The 12358-nt window shown below is 47.1% G+C and overlaps 1 protein-coding gene across 4 annotated transcripts in view; it reads right to left on the bottom strand.

Annotated features, from left to right (window-relative positions):
* appl2 (adaptor protein, phosphotyrosine interaction, PH domain and leucine zipper containing 2) overlaps positions 1-12082 on the bottom strand; it is a 127708-nt gene extending 115626 nt beyond the window's left edge. For all 4 annotated transcript variants that reach the window (XM_086009817.1, XM_086009820.1, XM_086009819.1 and 1 more), the window contains exons 1-3: positions 11984-12082; positions 8269-8328; positions 3426-3497 (exon numbers count right to left, since the gene is read on the bottom strand). In XM_086009817.1, coding sequence (XP_085865943.1) covers positions 3426-3497; positions 8269-8328; positions 11984-12007 — 156 coding nt within the window. In that variant the 5' untranslated portion in view covers positions 12008-12082. The remainder of the gene's footprint in view (positions 1-3425; positions 3498-8268; positions 8329-11983) is intronic.
* Between the last annotated feature and the right edge of the window lie 276 nt (positions 12083-12358).

The raw sequence follows: 12358 nt of genomic DNA, 5'->3' as shown, positions 1-12358 counted from the left end.
GTACACGACAGGTTATACTGCACTACTGTGCACTACCGTACACGGCAGGTTACACTGCACTACCGTACACGGCAGGTTATACTGCACTACCGTACACGGCAGGTTATAGTGCACTACCGTACACGGCAGGTTATACTGCACTACCGTACACGACAGGTTATACTGCACTACCGTACACGGCAGGTTATACTGCACTACCGTACACGGCAGGTTATACTGCACTACCGTACACGGCAGGTTATACTGCACTACCGTACACGACAGGTTATACTGCACTACTGTGCACTACCGTACACGGCAGGTTACACTGCACTACCGTACACGGCAGGTTATACTGCACTACCGTACACGGCAGGTTATAGTGCACTACCGTACACGGCAGGTTATACTGCACTACCGTACACGACAGGTTATACTGCACTACCGTACACGGCAGGTTACACTGCACTACCGTACACGGCAGGTTATACTGCACTACCGTACACGGCAGGTTACACTGCACTACCGTACACGGCAGGTTATACTGCACTACCGTACACGGCAGGCTACACTGCACTACCGTACACGGCAGGTTATACTGCACTACCGTACACGACAGGTTATACTGCACTACCGTACACGACAGGTTATAGTGCACTACCGTACACGACAGGTTATAGTGCACTACCGTACACGGCAGGTTATAGTGCACTACCGTACACGGCAGGTTATACTGCACTACCGTACACGGCAGGTTATACTGCACTACCGTACACGGCAGGTTATAGTGCACTACCGTACACGGCAGGTTATAGTGCACTACCGTACACGGCAGGTTATACTGCACTACCGTACACGGCAGGTTATACTGCACTACCGTACACGGCAGGTTATACTGCACTACCGTACACGGCAGGTTATACTGCACTACCGTACACGGCAGGTTATACTGCACTACCGTACACGGCAGGTTATAGTGCACTACCGTACACGGCAGGTTATACTGCACTACCGTACACGACAGGTTATAGTGCACTACCGTACACGGCAGGTTATAGTGCACTACCGTACACGGCAGGTTATACTGCACTACCGTACACGGCAGGTTATACTGCACTACCGTACACGGCAGGTTATACTGCACTACCGTACACGGCAGGTTATACTGCACTACTGTGCACTACCGTACACGGCAGGTTATACTGCACTACCATACACGACAGGTTATACTGCACTACCGTACACGGCAGGTTATACTGCACTACCGTACACGGCAGGTTATACTGCACTACCGTACACGGCAGGTTATACTGCACTACCGTACACGGCAGGTTATAGTGCACTACCGTACACGACAGGTTATACTGCACTACCGTACACGGCAGGTTATAGTGCACTACCGTACACGGCAGGTTATACTGCACTACCGTACACGGCAGGTTATACTGCACTACCGTACACGGCAGGTTATAGTGCACTACCGTACACGGCAGGTTATACTGCACTACCGTACACGACAGGTTATACTGCACTACCGTACACGGCAGGTTATAGTGCACTACCGTACACGGCAGGTTATAGTGCACTACCGTACACGGCAGGTTATACTGCACTACCGTACACGGCAGGTTATAGTGCACTACCGTACACGGCAGGTTATACTGCACTACCGTACACGGCAGGTTATACTGCACTACCGTACACGGCAGGTTATACTGCACTACCGTACACGGCAGGTTATACTGCACTACTGTGCACTACCGTACACGGCAGGTTATACTGCACTACCATACACGGCAGGTTATACTGCACTACCGTACACGGCAGGTTATACTGCACTACCGTACACGGCAGGTTATACTGCACTACCGTACACGGCAGGTTATACTGCACTACCGTACACGGCAGGTTATACTGCACTACCGTACACGGCAGGTTATACTGCACTACCGTACACGGCAGGTTATACTGCACTACCGTACACGACAGGTTATACTGCACTACCGTACACGGCAGGTTATAGTGCACTACCGTACACGGCAGGTTATACTGCACTACCGTACACGGCAGGTTATACTGCACTACCGTACACGGCAGGTTATACTGCACTACCGTACACGGCAGGTTATACTGCACTACCGTACACGACAGGTTATACTGCACTACTGTACACGGCAGGTTATACTGCACTACTGTGCACTACTGTACACGACAGGTTACACTGCACTACCGTACATGGCAGGTTATACTGCACTACCGTACATGGCAGGTTATACTGCACTACTGTGCACTACCGTACACGACAGGTTATACTGCACTACTGTGCACTACCATACACGACAGGTTACACTGCACTACCGTACACGGCAGGTTATACTGCACTACCGTACATGGCAGGTTATACTGCACTACCGTACACGGCAGGTTATAGTGCACTACCGTACACGACAGGTTATACTACACTACCGTACACGACAGGTTATACTACACTACTGTACACGACAGGTTATACTGCACTACCGTACACGACAGGTTATACTGCACTACCGTACACGACAGGTTATACTGCACTACCGTGCACGACAGGTTATACTGCACTACCGTACACGACAGGTTATACTGCACTACCGTGCACGACAGGTTATACTGCACTACCGTACACGACAGGTTATACTGCACTACCGTGCACGACAGGTTATACTGCACTACTGTGCACTACCGTACACGACAGGTTATACTGCACTACCGTACACGACAGGTTATACTGCACTACTGTGCACTACCGTACACGACAGGTTACACTGCACTACCGTACATGGCAGGTTATACTGCACTACCGTACATGGCAGGTTATACTGCACTACTGTGCACTACCATACACGACAGGTTACACTGCACTACCGTACACGGCAGGTTATACTGCACTACCGTACACGGCAGGTTATACTGCACTACCGTACACGGCAGGTTATAGTGCACTACCGTACACGACAGGTTATACTGCACTACCGTACACGACAGGTTATACTGCACTACCGTACACGGCAGGTTATACTGCACTACCGTACACGGCAGGTTATACTGCACTACCGTACACGGCAGGTTATACTGCACTACCGTACACGGCAGGTTATACTGCACTACCGTACACGGCAGGTTATACTGCACTACCGTACACGGCAGGTTATACTGCACTACCGTACACGGCAGGTTATACTGCACTACCGTACATGGCAGGTTATACTGCACTACCGTACACGACAGGTTATACTGCACAACTGTACACGACAGGTTATACTGCACTACTGGTTATACTACACTACTGTACATGACAGGTTACACTACACTACCGTACATGACAGGTTACACTACACTACCGTACACGACAGGTTATACGACACTACCGTACACGACAGGTTGTAAGTGCATCATTTTGAATGTATTACCTCATCTACAACCATGGAAAAACGTTGGAGGGTAGAAATCACTTCATCGTCCCCTTTGCTCAAGGCGAAATTCTAAAAAGTGAAGAGATTTCAGATTTAGATATACACAGATATTTGAATGATTTTGTTCCAGACTTCTGCCCTCCTTTGCTGAAGGCATCAACAGCTGGAGTCCAGCTCCAGGTGTGCCAGATGTCTTCCCGTACCTTGACCAATTGGCCATTCTACATGTGAGTCTAGATAACGGGGATAGATTTCCTACTATTACTAATTTTAGTGAAAAAGTAGGCACAGATATAAGAGGCTGTTCCCCACTTGGTACTCTCATCCACTTGTTCACTGAATTAGTGATCTGGTGGGAAAACATGGTCTTGTCAGCAGGCTATTTGACTGAGCACGATCCACATCCTCACCTGTACACCTCTGCCCAGTTACAAGTGGGTGTCAGGGACAGGGAATGGGAATGTTAGCTGACTTTCCTCACCCCAGCCCAGTACTCGAGGCCAAGTGTGGCCTTTCTACTCCCAGTGACTCAGCACAAACCTCTGCCTTTTGTGGGGCTCTGTGACACATTGCCTTCAGCAAGGCAAGCTTATTTGAGTTTGCTGGGGCACTGAAATTAGGGCGTGGAATAAAAATACTTAACGAGTTTTTCTAAATTCCTTTCTCTGGAATTTTATGGTAGAGGAGATTTACAAGGATGTTGCTGGGAGTAGAGAATCTTCGCTCTGAGGAAAGACTGGATAGGCTGGGTCTGTTTTCCTTGGAACAGAGGAGGCTGAGGGGAGACCTTATTGAGGTGTAAAAAATAATGAGGGGCATAAAGTGGCTAGAAAGGACCTATTTCCCTTAGCAGAGGGGTCAAAAACCAGGGGGCACAGATTTAAAGTAATTGGGGGAAGGTTTAGAGGGGATTTGAGGGGAAATGTCTTCACCCAGAGGGTTGTGGGGGTCTGGAACTCACTGCCTGAAAGGGTGGTAGAGGCAGGAACCCTAACCACATTTAAAAAGTACTTGGATGTGCACTTGGGATGCTGTAACCTGCAGGGCTACGGACCAAGAGCTGGGAAGTGGGATTAGGCTGGATAGCTCTTTGTTGGTCAGCGCGGACACAGACCTGAGCGGGGTACCCGTGCCTGATGGGAGCGATGGCAAAATTTAGGCTGACATTCCCAGTGCAGTACTGAAGGAGTGCATTGTCGGAGGTGCTGTCTTTCAGATAAGGCGTTAAACCGAGGCCCCGTCTGCTCTTTTCGGGTGGATGTGAAAGATCCCATGGCACTATTCGAAGAGTTGGGGAGTTCTCCAACTCTGACCAATATTTATCCCTCAACCAACATCATAAATGGTAATTTATTTCATTGCTATTTGTGGGACCTTGTGTGCAAATTGGCTGCCGCATTTGTCTAAACAACAGTCACTGGACAATTGTATGTGCAGACAGGATAGGGTGCTGTATAAACACATGCCTTTTCTCATAAGTGAACGCACCAATCTCTACACATATATTGTAGTTAAATTGAAATCTTTAAAAGATAGTAATATGGATGTATCTTATATTGCCACCTTTTCTTTCTCCTGTGTCAAGGGAATGAGACAACCCATCTCTTCCACTGTTTTACATCCGGTAGATGGGTGGTTTCCGTAACAAAGACAGTTTTATGTGGGCAGGTTGTTAGTCTGACGCTCAGTCCACAACAAAGAGGACCGACTAGATACGATGGGGGGGACTCCACTCCCATCAGGCACGAGTACACCACTGGTGCCAACCAGTGTTCAGAAACTGAACTCTCGACTCTGCTCACTGGGGCTTCATGGTCACAAGGGTGATGGTTGAGAATACTGCCCAGACTATTATACAACCTTAATACTTATCCAAAGGATGAATTGGTGGAAAGGTAGAGCCACAATGAACCCAACATATTTGTCCCCCTCACCAACAGTAATGAGAAACAACAGCTGAGAAACTGATCAACAGATTGGAGCAAAGATTTCAGCAGGATCCCCTACAATGATTCTCAAACGGAGACTTTATCGATACATGCCACCTGCGGGGGCGGGGCACCTTATAACTGTAGGTAGTTACTATAAAACCCCAGCTTCAGCTTGTGCACCTCACTTGGTAATGTTTAACTGTGCAGTTAACTTAGTCACACCTGCTGACTGGAGACAATGCATTTGGTTAAATGTCAGTTGACTAAACCCTAGCTTAATAATAGAGTGGAATCTGATGATAGTAATCGATTTGACCAGTAGCCCACAGGCAACCTGGTGAGGCTACAACACAGGGCTACTTGCATGCCAAACAACGGAAGCAACATGCGATAGACAGAGCTAAGCGATCTCACAACCATCGGATCAAATCAAAGCTCTGCAGTCCTGCCACATCCAGTCGTGAGTGGTGGTGGACAATTAAACAGTTAACAGGAGGAGGAGGCTCCAAAAATATCCCCATCCTCAATGATGGTGGAGCCCAGCACGTTGAGTGCAAAAGACAAGGCTGAAGCATTTGCAACTATCTTCAGCCAGAAGTGCCGAGTGGATGATCCATCTCGGCCTCCTCCGGAGGTCCCCAGCATCACAGATGCCAGTCTTCAGCCCATTCAATTCACTCCACGTGATGTCAAGAAATGGCTGAAGACACTGGATACTGCAAAGGCTATGGGCCCTGACAACATTCCGGCAATAGTACTGAAGACTTGTGCTCCAGAACTAGCTGCACCCCTAGCCAAGCTGTTCCAGTACAGCTACAACACTGGCATCTACCCGGCAATGTGGAAAATTGCCCAAGTATGTCCTGTCTACAAAAAGCAGGACAAACCCGACCCGGCCAATTACTGTCCCATCAGTCTACTCTCAATCATCAGCAAAGTGATGGAAGGTGTCGTCGACAGTGCTATCAAGCAGCACTTACTCAGCAATAACCTGCTCACTGACGCCCAGTTTGGGTTCTGCCAGGGCCACTCAGCTCCTGATCTCATTGCAGCCTTGGTCCAAACATGGACAAAAGAGCTGAACTCAAGAGGTGAGGTGAGAGTGACTGCCCTTGACATCAAGGCAGCATTTGATTGAGTGTGGCATCAAGGAGCCCTAGCAAAACTGAAGTCAATGGGAATCAAGGGGAAAACTCTCCATTGGTTGGAATCATACCTAGCACAAAGGAAGTTGGCTGTGGTTGTTGGAGGTCATTCATCTCAATCACATGACATCACTGCAGGAGTTCCTCAGGGCAGTGTCCTAGGCCCAACCATCTTCAGCTGTTTCATCAATGACCTTCCCTCCATCATAAGGTCAGAAGTGGGGATGTTCGCTGATGATTGCACACTATTCAGCACCATTCGAGACTCGGCAGATACTGACGCAGTCCGTGTCCATATGCAGCAAGACTTGGACAACATTCAGACTTGGGCTGACAAGTAACATTCGCACCACACAAGTGCCAGGCAATGACCATCTCCAACAAGCGAGACTCTAACCATCTCCCCTTGACATTCAATGGCATTACCATCGCTGAATCCCCCACTATCAACATCCTGGGGGTTACCATTGATCAGAAACTGAACTGGACCAGCCATATAAATACTGTGGTTACAAGAGCAGGCCAGAGGCTGGGAATTCTGCGGCGAGTGTCTCACCTCCTGATTCCCCAAAGCCTTTCCACCATCTACAAGGCACAAGTCAGGAGTGTGATGGAATACTCACCACTTGCCTGGATGAGTGCAGCTCCAACAACACTCAAGAAGCTCGACACCATTCAGGATAAAGCAGCCCGCTTGATTGGCACCCCATCCACCACCTTCAACATTCACTCCCTCCACCACCGGCGCACTGTGTACCATCTACAAGATGCACTGCAGCAACTCGCCAAAGCTCCTTCAACAGCACCTCCCAAACCCGCAACCTCTACCACTTAGAAGGACAAGGGCAGCAGACGCATGGGAACATCACCACCTACAAGTTCCCCTCCAAGCCACACACCATCCTGACTTGGACCTGTATCGCCGTTCCTTCACTGTCGCTGGGCCAAAATCCTGGAACTCCCTTCCTAACAGCATTGTGGGTGTACCTACACCATATGGACTGCAGCGGTTCAAGGCGGCGGCTCACCACCATCTTCTCAAGGGCAATTAGGGATGGGCACTAAATGCAGGCCTAGCCAGCGACGCCCACATCCCATCAATGAATAGAAAAAAATGATTATCAGTATACCAGAAAGCAGTGATCCTAAAGGGCAGTTGAATGAAGGGAACTTGTTGCTTGAAAGAGGAACATTAAAGGTGCGGGGAGTGAGCAGGAAAGCGGCATTAGACTAGGTGCACCGTGCGTACTTGCAGTGCTGTTGCACACTCTGATGCTTTAAACAGATGAGTAATCAGCTGCTCAGCCCCTCGTCTCCAATGTGGCGTTACGTTATCGCTACAAGAGGAATGCAGCCACTTCTATTTTTTCTACTCATTTGAGCAGCATGCTGAACAGTGCTTCCCAGCACTTCAAACAGATGAGTGGCCCCTCGCTCAGTGTCAGCTTGAGAGCAGTGAACAGTGCAGCACTAATAGCAGCACATCGGGGGGAGAGGCAGAGCCACTGTTAAAGTGCCAGGGAATGCTGAGCAGCTCTGCAATGAGTCATCCTCAGCATGCTTTACAGTTAGCAGCCTCTTAGTGGAATTACCCATTCAACACGAGTTGAGATAACAACTAGTTTGAATTCCCAGATTTTAAAAATGAGGAGCTTTTCTGTCCTTCAGGCAGTTTACTGCAGTGGACCTCATGGCACAACTTGAGCTCTTTAGAAAATAACTGAGAAAGAAAGATTAGAATAAAAATCTCCACCATGTTCTCACCTGTTTCTCATATGCAAGAAGGTGTTTGGACAGCTGCTGTGTTGCGATACTCATTTCATTCTGCAAAGACAGAAAGCTAGCACATCAGGAACTTTCGGAGGTTTAAAAGACCAATACAACAGAATGCTCTCGGGTGATTTGGCCAGAGGTTTGTGCAGTGCCCCAGAGCCCCAGCCCTCAATCTTACTGGTGCAGAAGGCAAACCCATCAAAACAACCCAAAACAGGAACGGATCCATCCGTAAGATCAAACCATCAGTCAGAGCTCCCTTAGACTATGCATTCATTGTAATTGGTCACTATGTTATGACCATTAATGACATTACATGTAAGTATGGTCTTAATTATTCTATGAATATAATTCAACTCCATATACAAATAAGAAATTGCATCATCCTTCAGGGAAAACCCCTGGGTGCTGTTCCTTACACACTTTATATTGTTTGCATCAGGTGCTCTTTCCATATATAATGCCTCAAAGCAAATTGCACCCTTTGTTCCTGACCAGCAGAAAGCCCCAAGTCACAGCTGTACTTCAGAGGGATCCTCGCATAAAACGGACAAATACATTTTCATGCCAATCACAGCACAAAAAAACAGTTTACTCTTAATTCAAATGATTGGTAATTCAAGTTCTTTGTCATTGTTCTGCTATTTGTAGTAGGCTGTGCATAATCAAACCCCACTGACAAATCAATGTTGGCCTTATTGGGCATCTTTAAAAGCCCTGCATGTGTAATAGCTGTAAATACATTTGATCAGCTGATGCCTCGTCAGGAGTACTTTGCTCTGGTAGCTATCAAGGTTGCAAGAAAACTGCAATGATGTTTGTATATTTAATTTTATGTGCTTCCATTTTATTCTGTTTATTTAAAAATCTGTATAACATTGCCTAAAAGACAATGTCAATGGTTAAAGAAAAGATTATTATTTGAATGGCAATAGATTGGGAGAAGGGGAAGTGCAACGAGACCTGGGTGTCCTTGTGCACCAGTCGCTGAAGGAAAGCATGCAGGTGCAGCAGGCGGTTAAGAAGGCAAATGGTATGTTGGCCTTCATAGCGAAAGGGTTTGAGTACAGGAACAAGGATGTCTTGCTGCAGTTGTACAGGGCCTTGGTGAGACCACACCTTGAGTATTGTGTGCAGTTTTGGTCACCTTATCTGAGGAAGGATGTTCTTACCTTGGAGGGAGTGCAGCGAAGGTTCACCAGGCTGATACCTGGGATGGCAGGAATGACGTATGAGGAGAGATTGGGTCGATTGGGCTTATACTCGCTGGAGTTTAGAAGAATGAGAGGGGATCTCATCGAAACCTATAAAATTCTGTCAGGCCTGGACAGACTAGATGCAGGAAGGATGTTCCCGATGGCGGGGAGTCCAGAACCAGGGGTCACAGTCTAGGATAAGGGGTAAGCCATTTAGGACAGAGATGAGGAGGAATTTCTTCACCCAGAGAGTGGTGAACCTGTGGAATTCTCTACCACAGAAGGCAGTTGAGGCCAATTCATTAAATATATTCAAGAAGGAGTTAGATATATTTCTCAAGGCTAAAGGGATCAAGGGATATGGGGAGAAGGCAGGGACAGGGTACTGAATTTGGATGATCAGCCATGATCTCATTGAATGGCGGAGCAGGCTCGAGGGGCCGAATGGCCTACTCCTGCTCCTATCTTCTATGTTTCTATCTCAGAGGAATCGAGTGCTGCTCGAGCACAGCAAAAGCAAATTTCCCACAAACTGAAGCAGTCTCCCAGTAACCCTCCATTCTTCAGTTGCACAACACTGTACATGTAGAAGTGTATCGTTGAAACTGGGGGAGTGCGGATTGTGGCGTGCGGGGGAGCTTGGTGCCGTGTATTGGTGAACTGCTTATGGTCATGGCTGTCGGGAAAAGGCAATGGCCTGTGAAAGCACAGAAGCTAGTGATACAATCATGTTAAGTGAAACCCTCCACATATTGGCTAAGAGATCGCAAAACACATATAGAATGGGCTCCAGGTTCCTCAGCTGTTGTGCATTCAAGGAGTACATAGCCAGTTACATATTGAGAGGCTTCAAAGAGCTCTATTCCCAAAGAATCACGTTACTGATCTCTGCACGAACATCCATGCTGGAAATGGCTCAAGATCAGTAGGAGTTGGACCTGGGTGTGGGTAGCTGAAATAGGTGTGCAGCGCTTTATACAAGTTTTGACACTGGGTGCCAAATAAACCAATGCCAAGGTTGAGGTGACCAAGAGGATTTGAAGGTAAGGCGGCAATACGCTGTTAGAAGAAAACTTGGCAAATGTACAAGGAAGAAGTGCTGCTGACTAAATAGAACTTTGCTAATTATAATGGCAGTATTAAAGCTTCTAAAAAAGACTTTTGAAAGGCAAAGAACTAGTATTAAATAGAAAAATGTGCAGCTGGCTTGTGAGTATGCTGATAATGGGAGTGCACAGCTCAGTGAGGCTTTATATACAGGGATAGCAAAAGAGCAACTGATGCAAGCATGGCAAGAAAGGGGCTGTGTCCCTCGTGCCCAGAGGGTAACAGCACTTGCTAAATTTGTATATATGGGCTGAAAGAATGAGGATCAAGATGGACAGACATGGGGTTAAAGGTGAAGGATGGGGACAAGCTTCACATACTGGATTTTAAAATATTTAAAAGAGGAATGGAAAATGGACTGTAGGGAGGAGTATCATTGGCAGAAAGGAAGCACCTGAAAATCATTCGATTGGTATGAACTGAGGAACAGTGTAGGTCCAATTTGAACCAAAACCTGCTACCATGGCAGGAAATGAGCACTTAGCGGCATTAACTATTGGACCAAAAAAAGGAAACAACAGGAAACTCTTTTTTATCCAGCACCAACGGGGGCCGGCGTGGTGCCGGTTTATCAAAAAGTCTAGATTACAGAGAGGTATAGTTAAAAGGTACGAGAGCCCCGTACACAGCAACAAATCCAGGCTCCCCTGTTGCTTAGCAACAGGGGTAGGAATTCCGACCAGAAGATCCAAGCGTCCCTGTTGCTTAGCAACGGGTGCAGGAACTCCGACCACAAGATCCAAGCGTCCCTGTTGCTTAGCAACAGGTGCAGGAACCCGGCCACAGATCCAGGAACAGGCCACGAATATGAAGTAAAACTTACCTGAACCTACTCCTGAATTTTGCCGGTTAACAGAGATTTCCGGTTATTTAGGTGCCGGTAAATCGAGAGTTTCCTGTAATTTGGAGTTGTGTGAGAAAATAAGAAAATCATAAAGGAAGGATTGGGAAATGTTTTGGGGGAGTTTTATTCTGTTCTTTCCCCCCAAGCCCCCAAAATTTCTCCTTTTCAAGTATATATCTAATTCCAACATGAACTCTGCTTTACAATGTATAAAGGCCAAGGGGTACTTTCCCTCAGCTCCCGTCGTGACTGGCAGTGCGTATCCTCGTTCTTTGTTTTCTACTTGGCTCAGGCTGGCTCTGGCAGTACACTGTATAATTCTGAAGGGAGTGGCTGGATGAGGTTTAACTCACATATTTGCTGTGCGCTTTACAGTAAGTTAACCTATTTTTGGAGAGAAAGGTCATGAGTTACCTTCGCACCTTCACAGTAATTAGCTTGTAATGTGACCGAGTCATGAAAGAGGTGAGATACGGAATTCCAGGTAATTACAGCCGAGCAATTCTTACTCATGAAAACCGATATAAAGCAACAAGACAGAGTAGTGACCAAGATGTACCTGAGCACCGTACACCCTCTGCATGGCCTGCAGCAGCTGGTTTGTATATTCGGTTAGGGTGCCAGCATCTTCCTCAAACACACTCAGCAGGGAACGTGTCTAAAACAAGAAACACAATAACTTTAAGCTGTTGCAAATGCACGAGATTTTTTTTTAAGTTATGGTAAAACATTTGAAATTAACAAAACAAATGCACTCACTTTGCAAAGAGTACAAGCTCCGTATTAATATCCAATATATTAATACAATACATTTTCAACACTATTGATACTTTACTACACAAACTGCAACATCCTGTACTACACACTGTCCTGTCACACTGCAACATCCTGTACTACACACACTGTCCTGTCACAGTGCAACATCCTGTACTAC

The sequence above is a fragment of the Somniosus microcephalus genome, chromosome 17 (assembly GCF_052327205.1).
Source record: "Somniosus microcephalus isolate GS21.2 chromosome 17, FLI_Smic_1.0, whole genome shotgun sequence".
NCBI lineage: Eukaryota > Metazoa > Chordata > Chondrichthyes > Squaliformes > Somniosidae > Somniosus > Somniosus microcephalus.
The sequence above is the reverse complement of the archived record's forward strand: the minus strand, read 5'-3'. Positions and strand labels throughout refer to the sequence as shown.